Source organism: Ischnura elegans, chromosome X (assembly GCF_921293095.1).
Source record: "Ischnura elegans chromosome X, ioIscEleg1.1, whole genome shotgun sequence".
Classification (NCBI taxonomy): domain Eukaryota; kingdom Metazoa; phylum Arthropoda; class Insecta; order Odonata; family Coenagrionidae; genus Ischnura; species Ischnura elegans.
In genome coordinates this window covers 59,384,492-59,401,290 of record NC_060259.1, presented here as the reverse complement: position 1 = coordinate 59,401,290, position 16,799 = coordinate 59,384,492, and the positions used below count along the sequence as shown (strand labels likewise).

At 39.5% G+C, this 16,799-nt stretch overlaps 1 protein-coding gene across 1 annotated transcript in view; it reads left to right on the top strand.

Annotated features, from left to right (window-relative positions):
* Positions 1 to 1,059: 1,059 nt before the first annotated feature.
* LOC124171524 (leukocyte elastase inhibitor-like) overlaps positions 1,060 to 16,799 on the top strand; it is a 52,627-nt gene continuing 36,887 nt past the window's right edge. The window contains exon 1 of the mRNA XM_046550697.1: positions 1,060 to 1,790. Coding sequence (XP_046406653.1) covers positions 1,111 to 1,790 — 680 coding nt within the window. The 5' untranslated portion in view covers positions 1,060 to 1,110. The remainder of the gene's footprint in view (positions 1,791 to 16,799) is intronic.

Here is a 16,799-nt window from a genome sequence, read left to right as displayed (position 1 = left end):
ACAGTAATGAAATTAATTTTTGCTTGAATTTCGGAAAAAATACAGGTTTCATTGTCTCATTATATTTTCGCAAACTTGTTTGTTTTATGGGCCAAACATTAAGTATTCACGGAAAATAGGTGATGGGCCCTTTACACTATTTTGTTATCATAAATTCAAATATTAAATATTCCAATGCTATTGAGATTTTCCATTGCATGGTGCCACATATTTTATTCTTGAATCCGAGGAGGGGATAGTCGTCTCAGATTTGTTTAAACATGATAATATATAAATATGATTTATTGAAATGCATAATAACGCCGACATAACATTTAAATGAATATATCGCCACCGGCGGGGTTAAACCCTTCCCTACCATATCGATGGTCGCGTGATCGAGTCCCATTTGGGCATGGGAATTTTTAAATGTGCTGCTCAATTATATTAAATTTATCGTGATTGGGGGAAACTTTGATCATTACAGGCATTATATTATATTATATTATATTATATTATATTATATTATATTATATTATATTATATTATATTATATTATATTATATTATATTATATTATATTATATTATATTATATTATATTATATTATATTATATTATATTATATTATATTATATTATATTATATTATATTATATTATATTATATTATATTATATTATATTATTATATATCATATTATTATATATCATATCATATTAAAGAGGGAGAGAGTGATCCATGTTGGACGGCGCGCAGAGTAAATATTTAGAGTGCGCAAGGAGGCTGAGGTCGTCCCCACAAGGCGAGTGCCCGCGGACGGGCGAGGTGAGAGAGTAATGCACGCTTCACGGGGCGCTGGGGGGGCGGGTGCAGACGGGAGGGTCGGGAGGGCTCTCCTCGTGGCCTCACTCACTCATCGCCAATTCACTCCCGCCGCCCCCACCCCCAGCCGAAGGGGTAGCTCTCATCCGGGGGTGGAGGCGGCGGCGGTGGTGGGGGCAGCCGCGTTGGTGGTGGGGAGGAGGATATCCCACGCGGCCTGGGGACGTGGTCTGGCTCCGGCAGTGGTGCCCATGCCGCGTCCCCTGGCGTGTGCTGGACGACGAGGGAGGCTCACCGCAGGCGCCGCAGGATGTGGCACACGGCGCTCGTCTCGCTCGTGCTCCTGCTCGTCCGCGGCGCCACCCGGACGCCGACCGCCGGACTCGCCGCGGCCACCAACGTGCAGCGCCTCTCCCGCGCCCACTTCGAGTTCACGCTCGACTTGTACCGCCACCTCATGGATGAGCCTGGCGGCCGGGAGAACGTCATCTTCTCCCCGTACAGCATCACCACGGTGCTCTCGATGCTGTTCCTGGGGGCTGGTGCCAACTCGAACACGTCCCGGCAGCTCCGGGAGGCCCTCCACTACAACAACCTGAGCTACTCGGAGGTACACAACGCGTTCAAGCTGGTGCTCGAGAACTTCCATGACTCGTACTACAACGACACCGTCATGGTGGCCAACGGCGTGTTCAAGCAGGCTGGCGTGCCCGTGTCGTCGTACTACGAGCGGGCCCTGCAGGAGTTCTACAAGACTCAGATGGACGTGGTGGACTTCCGGAAGGACGAGGGATCGGCGCGGGGCATCATAAACAGCTGGGTGAGCCGCAATACGGGCGGGAAGATCCCAGAGCTGCTCCCCCGGCCGCTGCCGTCCGCCACCAAGTTGCTGCTGGTGAATGCGCTGGCTATGCGGGCCCGCTGGCTTCTCCGCTTCGAGGAGTCTCATACGTTCGCGAAGGGACTGTTCTACACCCACGCACAAAGAAGGTGGGTGAATTCTGCCCAGGTGCTACTGGAAGCAGAGTGGTAAATTTCTTATGAAGCGAAAGATAGAGTATATACATAATCAGAAGGTTCTCCGGTAGTCTATCGGGTTGCAATTTCCATTTTTGCGAAGATCCATCAATTTGGTTGAGCATCGTCTGCAGGATTCAGGTAAATGAAACGTAGAGGCCTCACCGCAGCCCAGAGAGTGATGCCTTACTATGGAGATAGTGATAAAGTCGGCCGCATTAGCCGTAGTACCTTACAAGAGGCTCCTGACTGTATACATCACCTAGAAAAGCCATATTACCCTAGAACAAGTATGCATCTGATACAGGAAAGGGATACCCGCTTCATTTCCTCCATATTTCTACTGCGCTTGCGAAGCGGATGCAATATAAAATATTTAACCCCAAGTTATTCTTTTTGAGTCGTATAAACTTCCTTGCTTCTTGCATAAAACGCAGCCGTGGCCACTTCGTATGGACTTAGCGTCATATTACTTTTATTAGCCAGCCGTAGTGAATAATTTATCCTCAGCAAGTAGCATTGTTTTGAAATGAGGAAAATATATTTCTAAAACGTAAACCTATGCAAATAATGTTTGTCTGAAGATTTTCGCAGCTTCTTTTATCTATCTGGTACGTTCCTTAAACTTCCATTAGAAGATGTTACCAACGCAACATTTCCCGAAAGAACCATGCATTTAACTTCTAATTCTCTTCGCGTTGCCTGTGATTTTTTGTATGATTGTTCAAAAAACTAGGGAAACAACTGACTTGCTTACGGATCCCTTCAACGCCATATTTCTTTCTATATTTCAGAGCGAATTGGGATATTAAGGGAATAGTCTTTCCAGCAAAACGACTTGTTCTGATAATTTAAAACTTTCTAATCTCAGTCTTTTTGTTTTTTGAGGATCCCATGTATTGGCGTTGACTGATAAGCTGAGTATGCAAGTAAGACGTTTTCCTCCTTGCGGAGTTTCTGCAGCTTAAGCCGGCAAGAGAATTGGTGATACCTTAGCCACAAGGTTATATATTCACGGGAATGGTGTCTTAGTACTCAGAATTTACGCAAAATTTTAACACAAGAAGTTTTCACTCTTGGACTAATTGGGGAAATAATCGTAGTTCATCGAGCAGAATCCTTCACAAAATCACCCGTAGTTGCACTTAAAGAGCACAATTCGTAAGACACACAAGAGTAAAAAACTTCGAGGCTTTACTACTTTCAAGCCCTTCTTGAATACGTCCCCCGGTGCGAGTAAAGGCTAAATTGGTCGACACAGTATTTAAACTTCATGCTTCGTTAACGTCTCCTCCGGGATATATTTTCGCGAGAGCTGCGCAGACCGATTGCCATCCTTGGAGCGGGGCCCCGCCAGCTCTCTTCGCCCCGCGAGGGATGAACGACGGATATCAGTGGCTCTCCGTGGTCTTGACCTCTTGAACCTCACCCCCTCAACCACCTGTTTAAAAGCACAGTACTGTCCTACCGCCGCAGTCCGCTAGCTCCAAGCTCGCTGCTCCCTCCCAGCGAGAGGAAGTCCATGGTGGAAATGAAACGTTCTTACCCTCCGCGGAGGCACTCAAAGAAACGTAAAACTTTACGACGGGGATGTATTTGGAGATGCGACGTCTACTTGAAAACATGCTATGCCAATGCTCTTCTCGTAACACATCCGGAGATTTGAACGCCCGCAAGGGGCTGTTATTATGCGGTTCGCGCAAAACTGGTGTCTAATGTTGTGACAGGTTTTAATACATGTTTCTTTCCATTTTTCCAGCGTTAAGGTGAGGGTATGAAAATAAGCTAGTCAATAATTTTATTATTTTTAGCGATATTATTGCATAATTCTGAGTGTAATTCCTGTTTAAGGTTCGTCTTTTCCTATTCTGTATAGAAGATTTATCAGCCGGTAATATTATTACTTAATTATTTTTTCGCTTTGAACTACCATGATGATTACTATGGTTTATTATTCACGTCATACTTTTACTTTGCTTGCATATTTTCTGAATTTACTCCGGAAGTGGATAGCTTTATATACGCTTATGCTTTTTGAGCACCACGTTTGAAGCTCAACACTGATTGTAAACATGACAATATCCTGAAATGATCGCGTAATGGACCTCGCTGATTTTTCCTAGTTCGTTTTTTCAGGAAAATGAGTGCTCCCGTAGAAATACTCCTATTTTCTCATATAAATGAACGATGTATCATTTAGTTTTTCACTAAGCACTTAAGAATTTAAAGACCGACCAGGAACCGTAAATTGTACACATGAGTGCAATCCAGGTCCTGTTACCTCATTTATATGGCCGGTATGCACGAATACATTAAGAAGTTTCATCGGAAACCATAAACGCGATTTAAAAATAAACCCACTACGCCCAGGAGGAATTACAGCAGTTATATATAGCTTACAATGCCTTACCATAAATTTTGACGCCTTAAGAACCGCAATTCTTATAACAATAGGCCTTTTATAGCCTCAGCTGGTAAGCGTTCCGGTTATATAAGATACATTCAAAATCTTTAAGTATAAAACGTCGGTGTTTAATGTGATAAAAATGAAGGGTTATTGCAGCTTTTTCTTAGAAACTCTCAGGAATGAGAGATGAAAATCCTCTACTATATTTTATAACAGCCATTATAGGATAGTGCATACTAATTTTAAAAGAATTTGTTCACTAACTCTATAGTGTATTGTCTTTTTACAAGCTTTTTAAAGTTATGTAAGCAATAAATTTGTGTTAGTAATAATGTGAATTTTATATTTATGCAACGTTTCGATAGTGAACACCAGCTCTAAGTGATTAAACAGCCGTGAATCTACGAGAAAACGTCTCTTTTGCAAATCAACTCCTCCTCGTTCCAAGATGAACCAAAACAGCAGCGCCAGTGATAAAACAGCCGGTAAACCGAACTCGTCTTCTTTCAGCCATTCTACCACGGGGCTTCCTTAGCATCTGCTTTTTGTTTGAAGCCTTGAAGTCTTTATGACGAGTTATTTAATAATGAGTAAGTATAGCCAGAAAACGTCCTTTATTCCGTGGGAATGATACGTGTCAATTTATCCAAAGCAAAACTACTTGGCTGCTGAGATGGAGCTCTTTCATTATAAAGGATGAAAGACAATATTAGCGTTCTTGAGTGAAATACAGTTTTCATTTAAAAAAACTTACACTCAATATTATTTTCAAGTATTTAATATTACATTTAAAATTCAAAGACTCTTAAATAAAAAACGTATAGAATCGCGGTTATATTACAAAATTTCTCCCACGAAATGGTTAATTTAATTTATCATCTTCACTGAGAAAAAGTTGTGAGAAGAATAGACACATTGTTAATCGAACGAATTTATTGCTAAATTATTGCTAGGAAAAAACTATAAAGTGAGGGGATATTTTGTCACTTTGAGTATATACTGTGACTTTTCGTGAGATTTTATTCTCCCTTTACTTTTGCATTGTATCTACGTCAATTTACATATTATGGTAACTCTCCCCACCAGGTTTATTGCCATATATATTACTTTTATACTAACAGAAATATTATCTAATTTATTTTCCGTAAGGTTTTATCGCAGTTGCTTTATTCGAAGTTTGGAAAACTATCTTAGGGTATGAAAGAGTGATTAATTCCACCTAATACAGCGTAGTGCGCTTTAGAATGTGCTACGATTTGAATAATCACGTTGCTTTTCAATTTAAAAATTGAAACTTTGCTTTTATTTTGATGATTATTGGTTAAAATTACTACATTTAATATATAAATGCGTAACATTTTGCAAAAATATCGATGGTGTATCTGTATGGCTTCGTTGGATAGGTTGAAATCATGTGCAGATGGGCAATATTATTTCTTATTTTTAAAATGTGATTTTTTATAACTGGGAACGTTATAACCACATGTGGTTTCTGAGAAGTGCCTCAATAATGCGTTCAGCAATAAAAAGATACTCGGTGTAATAGGGCTCACAGGGAATCAACGGAGCTAAGAATAACGGTATTAGGGTTTCAGAAGATACTAAATGTGGAGCTAAAATTAAAAGCTTCTGATAATAGCCACACTCATCAAAATTCAACGAATTAGGATTCTTTTAAATTACCAAACTATTATCCAATATTATCATGCAAAGGCTTACGATTTCTTAGAAACGTTTATAAACATCGCCACATCTACAAGAAAATTTACGCTCTGCTCCATGGTCCACGATATTATCGTAAATCTCTTCAAAATATCACTCGATCTAAGCTGAACGTTTTCTTTGTATTATTGCAGCTTGTTTGGTTAATTTTAATTAGACAATGAGACTACATACGTGTTTTTTAATCCAGAAACATTATCTGCTTGATATGATCCCGACTTCGTTTGGCTCTTTGGGGCAAAAATATTTTTTAATTAAATAATATCGGAAGTTGATAAATATGCATATCATTTCCATAGAGGTATCTTCCATTAATGATGAAGTTTTATCTATCCTCTTCGTTTACATTGTTTAATTTTTTTTCAATGACATCCTTGATGAGCTTTGGAAAATACTTGCTTTTCACGAGTATTACAAGATGGTAAAAACCATCTCAATTTCGGCAATGCATGGTTATCTACGGTGCTGTAATACCAATATTTCTTCCGCATTTTTTAATTTTTTTTTCTCTTGAGCTTACCAGCTACTGCAATTGTGGAAGTATTTACTATTTTCAGAGGACCACTTTTAACTTTTTAATGTAGCTGGTAGAATACTTTGATTATATAGCAAAAACGAGTTTCATAGTGCTAATAGCCAGTCTAAAGACCTAAAGGTCTAACCTTTGATGGTTTTCTCTAGAATGTCATCGAAAAAAGGTGGAGTTTTAGTTATAATCGCCATACTTTGATGTTTCCTCAATGGCATTAATACTACGCAACATGGAACTCGCTTAAGTGGTAGTCGTGTGTGAGTGCATGCAAAATTCTTACCTATAAACACGTGAACAAATCTTCATCATTTTCACACGTAATATTTTTTAAAATGTAGATTATTGAGAAAGAAATAAATCCAGTCGTATAATCAATAGCATATTTTCCTAATTGAACCAATTTGGGCCTAAGCATCGTTATCAATGTTTTTTGCGCATTATACAATGGAAAATTACTAATCGATAGCCAAAATGAAAATATTTTAACAAAATACCACTCTCTCTGGAGAGTTTAAGATCGATATATCTACAAAGAACTTTTCATTCAGTAGCGTTATCACCACATATTCTAAAAACCAGGAAATAATGTTTGCGTATAAAATGCTTACCCTTTTCCTAGTTGAGCCCTAGATTCCAATTTAGGTTATTATAGATGTACTTAATTCGATTTATATTTATCGGCACAGTACACATTCTATTCGGTATTGACACCCTACGTCTATCACCTGACAGAAAAAACCTCACAGACCTCGCGGGTAAAGTTGCACAGTGGAAAAAATTTCACAATATTTGTCTTTATCGCGTTTGGAACAATTCTTTCTCATGTTACTCTTTTTTCCTGTCCTGTAACCAAAGTTCTGGGTCGAAATGACATATTCATTCCCAAATTTAGTCTTTTTCTAAATTTCTCCAATTTTAAAAGCCTAAATTGAAGTCTTTATTCCACATAAGAAAGTTTCTACGGGTAAAATTTCCGTTTTCGAAAGATTTCCGAAACATAATCTATAACACAACAACGTGGCATAATTTATTTCATTATAATCTTTTGTTCAGTTCAATGCCAAACTTTCCCTGTACCGTAACTCACGCCACCATCATTTTGTTCCTGATTAACCCATTTCCGCCCACAAAACTTTCTGATTGCGATTCTGAAGATTATTATATACGTTTCTCAAATGGTCATCTTTAGTAATCAAGTGAAAATTTTGGTGATGCATGAACTGTTTTCTTCAGAGTGACCCGTAGTCATGTAGCTGCCATGGGTGGTAACGAGGTCAGAATCTAATGTTGTTCAATTTCTTCGATTGACCTCGATAGAAAGGATGGGACTTCAGGGCAAGCATATTTTGGGATGAAGGAAAGTTGAAATAAGTTATGTAATGCACTGATTACCGATTAATTAACTGATACTTCGAAGTAATATTAACACATTAGTTGTCCGTATTAAATTTCCGTTTCGCACCCGCCTCTTTTCGTCGGTGGGCTTATTTCAACTTGCTTCAGAAATATACTAATTAGTATATTAAGTTATTGTAAGCTTTAACAACACGTTTGTGGCAATTTGATAGCACAATGGAGTGCGGGTTTTCTTCAAGAACCTCATATTCTCGGAATGGTAAGATATAGCTACGGTGGTCGGAAATGTGTTAACATCATTACTCAATCTCATTGAAAGCAAACATTTTAAAGCCTCCAATGCTCAGTGTTCAAATCGTATTCGCAATTTTCAAGTTAAGTTTATCGTATTCTGAAGATTGCTGCTGAAATATTTTATGCAGTATGAATCAATTATCGAGCATCGTCCGTTGAATGCGACTTAAAATGTGGAGACCATCGCGGACTAACCTTGAAAATACCTTCTTACAAATTATTTGATGATTATTACCGTAAATCTGGTAAATGTCTATCAAATTCCCAGTTACCTAGGTAATAATAAAGTAATATCACATTAAAATTATTTATATCGTATTCATAATAGTTGAAGCTGTATATCTACCTTATCATTTAACTTTATGATCCTCCTATTTATCGTCTACAAAAGGTTTCGTTTCTTAATCCTGTTGCTTCCAAATATTATCAGCAATTGTGTTCATCAAACCATAGTGGATTGACACCAAAAGCTATCCATAATAGAAATAAATAAAATACGTATTCATCATAATCCTGCGTTTCAATAATTGTATTTTAAGAATTCACCCAATCACAAGATGACTAGAATTCGCCTTGTGTTTGGCTCTGAATATTACTTGTCGATTTCAGCCGATGGTTTTCAAGTATTTAGCTATGCCTCATTGGACACCGGAAAAATTAGCAAATTGCCATTTTGTCGCGATGCTCACCGATTTTATAAAATGGGTAAATATATTGCTAAATCGTTGCAAACTACCTTTTCACTAGTGTATTCATAATATACAAATTTTCCTTTAAGAAATCCCAGTTTAGAAGAGCGTTAATGGTCAATTTTAACCTCATTTGAAAAAGGTCAGATTGGCGCCCATGCCATGCCACTCCAGGTGACGTCGCAGGGACCTAGATGCTATACGAGTAGTCAGGAGTTTTATCTGTAGTTTTAGTCAGGAGTCAGTGCATTAGTTATTATCAGTGCATGCATGTGGTACAGAGCTCAGGGAAGCATCTCTTAGTAATCACTTATTAAAATAGCCTATGGTCGGAAAGTTTTCTTCGTTTGATAGGGTATTAATAATCCTTATTTAAGCCAAGCGCTATCTGCTAGCAGGGTTCTCTGCTACCTGCTAGTAGCCTGCATCGTAGCGGCGCTCATAGCCTCGCACCAAGGTGGTCTCTCACCGCGGCAGCGGAAACCAGAATGACGACATGCGGGCTTTACCCAGCATTCATACTTAGCCGTCGCGTTTTCGGGCGCTTGAAATTTTTCACTTTTCATTTAATCGCAAAAAAAGATGCCGTAATTTAAAAATCTAAAAGCATGAAATACGTACTCCAGGAGTAATAATCTTTCGATTTAGGCAATAAAAAAATAGGAAACCACCCTATTACTCGGTGGAGCACCAGAGCCTGCATATGCCGGGAAAGCGTCAGATCTTTTCTCCCCAAGTAAAAAGATTTTAAGTCCGAGGTGGCCTAGGGAGAGGATTTGGCCCTTCTATCCTGAATTTGTGGTCTCACAATCTAATGGATTAGCTTTGGGTGAGTTATACCCTCGCCTGTACAAGGTAAACTTCGGGTTGCACCTCTTAGTGAGTGAGTGAGGTCGGGCTATCGCTTTTGTGTCGTGGCTATTGTCTTGGCTTCACACCACGCGGTCCTGCACTGATGATACATGTAATTTTGATTTAAAACATGAATGCATTGCAGAAAAACACGGATAAACTCAATATTTGATTAATTAGAGAGGCCAAATTAGAACAAAAACGTTAAATTACCTTATTCATAACAAGAAGGATAGCTGTGTTGAGCGAATACATTTTTTATTTATGATTCTGGAGGGAGTGTTCTATCCCCTTCATCCGTCCTCCCCTCACAGCTACGCCACTGTTGAGGACCCTTCTAGAACTCTCAACTTAGTATCCGCCCCTTCGGCTCTCGATCGAAGGCGGTGTTATTGACTACCATGTAAAACCCATTGATTTGACACTCTCTTTAGACAAACTTTTCTTCAAGCCTAACCTCCGTGGATCCATATCAATCATTGCGAATGGAGAGGTGACGTACCTCATAACATCGATGGGGCTGCAAAATATACCTGCGGACTAATAGTGGTAGCATAAGACAAACCACACTAAAATTTCTTATATATGCGTTTGAAATAATATTAAAAACTTTTTCAAAGTATTAATTTTTGGTGATCAAGTTGGTATGGTGGCATCTCATCGTGATGGGTCCGGTTTCAAATCCATTTGGTGGATATCTTTCCATAGATTGCCCTATCCTTGCTTAAGTGCTGTATGGAGGCCACCTCAAGTGCAGTATTCCGTACGTTCGATGGTACACTCAACCGTGGTCTCCTTGGCGCCTTACGTCAAGGGCGGGGTAATACCGTCGCCAAGTTCCTCTCCACCCTTGATAACCCCTATAGTTTTACTGTGAACAAGCCCTAATTCTTAATTTGTCGGCTCATTATGAAAGTAAGAAAACTGGCAGATGCTTAATTGTATATAGTCATATGATTTTGGCTGTTGGATGTCATTTGATTCTGTCCCATGTCGTTTAGTTTAATGCTGAGGAGATTGTAACGGAGGCCTGGGAAGATTGTATCTGGTATTTAAGTGGATTAAATATATATCGACGCCTTAAGCGCCAACATACAAATAAATTCATATGATATATATAAAGAATAATCGTAGGCTTTCCCGGCGTATACAATTGTGGAAGGTTACACGGGATTTCCACCGGGTAAGGTTCTCCAACTCCATCTCGGCCGACGTTTCGATGGGCGAGTTGTCCATCCTGCCCTGAAGACGAAGGACAACTCGCCCATCGAAACTTCGGCCGAGATGGAGTTGGAGAACCTGACCCGGTGGAAATCCCGTGTAACCTTCCACAAGGACATATATATATAATCAGTTGCGATTCAGCATCTGTTTGAAGCTTACTATTGCATGTTCAAAAGGAGGGATGCTAGATTCTAATTTTTCACGAATATTTAAAGCCGAAATTGGGTGAACATGCCAATTCCGAACCGCAAAATGCATTTCGGAGTGCGAATTAGTAAATATACCAAAAATTGACGTTAGCATTTCTTTGAGTGCTATGAGCAGAAGAGGGTAATTCAAAGAAGGCTAGCGGTGTATAGGCCAACCTGACCCATGCCCAATGCACGCTTCACACAGCCCCGTTGCTTATCATTCTTCTCTAGATGTGGGCATGCAAATGAATTCTCGACTGAGCCCAACGGCGTGCTCAGAGTTCTCCGCACGGACAATGATGGCGACGCCGCGCACGTGACGCCTTTCACGAAGAAACACGCGCGTCAGCTTACCGCGACGAGACATGAGTTAGTGCCTATATTGTTCAGATAAGGGGATGAAACGTGAGGCGGTAGTTAGGTGACGCATTCTGCATCAAAAATCCGAGAATCGTTGTGGTCACTTTTCGAACCCCGACTAGAATTTAGTTTTTTCATTTGCCAAGCAATATTTTACTCCTGAAAAGATGGTTTGGAAACGTTAACGAAATACCTACCTATGCACCAGGGACAATTGATTTCTACTTTTTTTGATTCCGATTCCAATTCTGATTCTTTCTAATATATTCTCAATTAAATTCCATCGATTCTTATTCATACTAACAGGTAGGATATTGATTTTTCAATAGCATTGATGTCATTAAAATTTTAGAATGGAATGGAATAAAAAAGCAAAGGCAATTCAGTGGCCTAAAAAGTATATTTATTAAATATAGCGAATTAGTATTAAAGTAATACTATCTCTTCAGCTTTCATATAATAATAAACACTTTATATGTTTCAAAAATAAATAGCAAAATTAATAACGCGCAGTGAACTATGACTAAAGTGTGTGGCGACCTTCATGCCCCAAGCTTAGAGTCCATTTTCAAAATCTTTTCTTCCTGGAATCAAAGGAATCTCGAAGGATTTTAGGGGATCGATTCTCGAATCCGATTGCGTATATGAGAATCGGTGGTTCGAGAATCGACATCTGGAATCGACTCATCCCTAATGTACACCCATAGGGAAGGATAGGTGCGAGTACACTTAGTTTTGCAGAAAAGTGGCAGAAGGGGAGGGTCAAAGCATGGTTAACGAAATACAGGAAGGTTTTTCTCTTACGTGACGAAATGCGTGAGTCCTCTCCGTTGTCCACCCATCATCGCTAGGATATACTGTTATTGTTATTGTGTGATCATCAGCGTATGAAGCTTAGCACGCCAAACCTCATGCAACCCCTAAAAATGATCATAAGTTTATTACCAGCATAAAAATTATTTGAATAATTACAAACAGTAGCTACAAATTAATTATTTCAAAAAATAAGTCAGAAACCTCATGGAAATCTCGATATCATCATTTCTACATGTCTATTGTTTAAAAACGGAAGTGTTTAGCCCTGTTAATTGGCATGTACTTAATATTTAAAGATATAATCCACGTTTTCAAATAAGGTTTTTCTTTCATGCTCAATGATCTTCCTCATTGGTCAAGTGAAGCTCATTCTGTATTTTCGCAACTCTTTTGGTTTGAAGTTCGAAATAATGTATTTTAAATTGACTACACCAGAATTTGCGATTCCACTTTAGAATGATTACAAAAAGTAATGGTGCATGTCGTAGCGCAACGTTTAGTGGTGATGGTGTATTAGTAAGCGCCAAGATAAATGTAGTTTACCAATGAATACTGCAATAATTCTTCAACTGCTCGCATTTTATAGTACTCGTGTGGTAGTTGAAAAGACATTCTGCTAAAATAATATTCAATTTTTTTAATCTAAATAATTATTATTATTAAAATCAAATATAAAAACAAAATAATCCTAAAAGTGCGTAAGGTTTCGGCCTACTTTTCCTCACAAATGTCATAAATGGTCAAAAATGTACTTATATAGTACTTGAACGCTCCCTTAATACCTAGGATTATTAGCTTATTAATTACGGGTTTACATCTTCTATTATCTATTCCAATTTTCCAATCGCATAAATAGCCCTCGTTGTACCATTTTGTATCACCGAAGTGAGACTGGAATCAAGGAGCTACAAATTTGAAAGAGAATGCTTTATCCCGCCACACATGAGACCGTTATCTTAGCATAAATCATTTAAATGACAAATAAATATTCGTACCTATTTATAGTAAAAAACATAAATGCTCAAATTTATCAAACTTATGGCCTATCATTTATCAGTTGCAAATATCTCATTAATGCACTCCCTAATTGCTTCAATCCCCAGGCTGGTTTATGTAGGTGAACATAGAGCTCCCCGCGGCTGAAGCCACAGGTTACTCTACCCCCCATGTGTGAATTTCACACATGGAGGATAGAGTTTTTCCCTGCTCTCCCCACTAGTCATTACTCCATCCCTATCAATAATAATAAGCATGTTACCTGCATAAAAATCTATATATGTAAAAGAGAATATCTGTTTTTCTGTCCGCTAAGCGTTTTCATACGGCTGGATGGATTGGGACCAAAGTTAGTATATAGGTGCACATCATGCTCCCAAACTCCGTAGTGCTACCTTCCGTTGCTTCTGACGCGTCTTTTGCGTCGTTTTCTCATTACCGTTCGTTACGATACGTCATACAACTTCTGCGGTTGGACATCCTGCCGAGTAGGCACACCTATTGATACGCTCAACGAGAAAATATTAAAATCCAACTAAGCGACCATGAATTCCACGTTTTAAGTCTCCCACTTCTTAGTGTGCTATCCTTCATGAGCAATGCCGGGCGGCATGCTAGTAATATATGTATAGTTTTAACACTAGCATGCCCGAACAATCCTTAAGGCCGTTTTACACGGTACACGGAATTGCGCAGGTTAGAGCTGCATTAATTTCTAAAATGGTGTGGAATTGCGCGAATGCATGAACGAAATTAGAACAGGGGCTATTTTGCCGTCTCGCATCCACGCATTCTCGCATGTGTTCTAGCAATTCACCGCTTTACACGACGCAATTTTGATTGCGCCTTCACACGTACGTCAGACTGCGCAATTCCGTGTACCGTGTAAAACGGCCTTTACACCCTACTATGCCCGAGTGGATCAATTTGACCCAATATGCCCATGTTTGCATATTTTACTAAAATACTTACTTCCTTCCCAGTTTATTTACTAATATTGTTTATAAAGCATTTGGGAGGGTAGTAGAACATTTAATTAGACGAAAATATTAAAGTTGTAGTTTATCAACAATTTCTATGGTGCAGTGATAAACGAGCTTCCACAAATTTGTGAATACCTATCACTTTTCCTCTGATGGGTTGGGGAGGTACAATGAATTTGAATGGCATCGGGTGGAAAAAAATTACAATAACATTTTGACACAAAAATGGATTTGATAGTCTGGGTCAAAATGACCCATCCGGGCATAGCATGTATAAGTGATGAGAAAAAAATTGAAAAAATGATAATATCAGGCCTAACTATTGCACTGTGGTTAACCAAAGTAAATAAATAAAATTCATGAAATATGAGTCTAAAAATTTTCTTCCTTTCAAAATAATCAACTTAATATTCTCTTTTGGGTCAAATTGACCCAGCCGGGCATTGTTTTGTTAAATAATGACCAGCGCTGCCTCTTTCCTCCCCTTCTCTGGTATTCAATCCTAAGATTTGGTAGGTAGCTCCTTAAATGTTTGGCATTCTCCATTCCTCTCGTCTCTCCGCCTTCCTCTTCATTTCATCGAAGCTTTTGAACCCAATCCTTCCTTATTAGGTGTTTAATCTGAAGCCGTGTTTTTCCTCTGCGCCATTTCCCGTAAACATGTCCTTCTAGGATTGTCAATATGATTGTCATATGCTCAATAAGTTGGACTCTTCTATTTACGATCGATTTCAATATACTTCTTTCTTTTTCGTTTGATTCACTATTTCTTCATTTTATATTAGGTCGATCCACTCAATTTTTAGCATTCCTAAATAATACCTACCATGGTTCGAATGAACTCCTCATGACTCAAGAGTACATATTTCACAGCCATATAATGCCACACTCTATAAGTAGGCTTTGAGAATTCTATTCCTAATTTCAATGCTGTTTCTTCTGGATTTTAAAATTGGTCTCTTTTATTATGAGCGAAATCTGGGTCGCCAACCGAGGTTCTTTTCTTTCAGCTTAGAGTAGGATACCAGCTACCGTACTCCAAATGAAGCTTATGCCTTGCGAATCAATTTCACACGTCTCGAGAGCCTTAGAAATATTAGCCACTCGTTGTTTTTAATGGTGATAGCAGAAGAAAATGCGAGTAGTCGCATCCCTTTGAGCATTATCATGTGAACATGTGGTCTTTAGGAATGGTAAGGTAGCCGACCTCTCTTAAGCGAGTACGTTAACGCTGGTAAACCGCGTGAGGCATAACTCATGAACTTGATTCACGATCACTGCTTGCACTCGCAAGTTTACGACTACTCTCCCGCCTGCATAGTGGCCATGAATGAGAGCCGTGTTCAAGGCTTCGGTTTACTATTGACCGCGAAACATGGATCTCCGTCGCCAATTGTCTTCTGCCTCCGACCACCAATGGGGACACAATGAGGGGGCCTTTGTCCGTCTCTTTGAAACTTGCCTTGTTTCTGTTGCCACTTTGGGCGATTTTTAAGCGGTTTTTCAATAGTTTCCCTTGGAGGGCTATGAGGTGAGAACCAGCCATTTATTCTCAACCTTTACCAGTGGCGCAGCAAGGGGGGTTTTGTGGGTTAAACCCCTCCCCCCCCCAGAGCCCAGAGAAATATTTAATTGTAATCCATTTTACTTAATTGGATTGATATTACAAATAGAATAGTGTAAGGATTAATAGAATATCCCTCAGAAATCCGTAAAACTCACTATTTTGAACTATTTATCTTAAAATTCCGCAATTTATTAATATCGCACCTGCCGCTTATCCTGGTGGATATTCCATGCCCCCACACACCCCGGTATTAGTTGCACCTAAACCCCCCAGCCTTAATTCCTGGCTGCGCCCTTGACCTTTACTATATTCTATTTTGCAACCGTTGGGAACATAATTTAGAAGTTACGAAATCAATTGATCGCATCATCACGAGTTTAAATTTTCGTTTGCCATGGGATTTGGAGGAGGCGAACGACAGCTGAGGACATTTGCTCCATGAAGGAATAGTATGGTAGGAACGATGAGGAGAAACCCGGAATTAGCATTAGCCTGCTCTTAACGAAAGGAGCCAAGGGGACCACGGCTTAACGTCTCATACCACGGACGGAGTGTTGCGCTTCAAATGTCCTCCACACCAGTGGCACAGCGAGGGGGGTTTTGTGGGATAAATCCCCCCCCCCCAGAGCTCACAGAAATGTTTAAGTTAAATCTATTTTACTTAATTGGATTAATATTGTTTACATAATAGTGTGAGGATTAATAAAATATCCCTCAGAAGGCTGTAAAAATCACAATTATGAACCATTTATCTTATTTTTCCGGCGGAAGGCCTCCGCACCTCCCGCTTACCCTGGCGGGTATGCAATACCCCAAGCCCCCCAGTATTAGTTGCGCCTGAAACCCCCCTTCGCCTTAATTCCTAACTGCGCCCCTGCTCCACACACCATTCAAGCAGGGATAGGGAAGTCCATGAAAATTCTCGGCCACCGCCGGGATTCGAACCTGAACTAGCCACCACACCAACCCGCTCCCCTTAAATTCTCGTTTTCA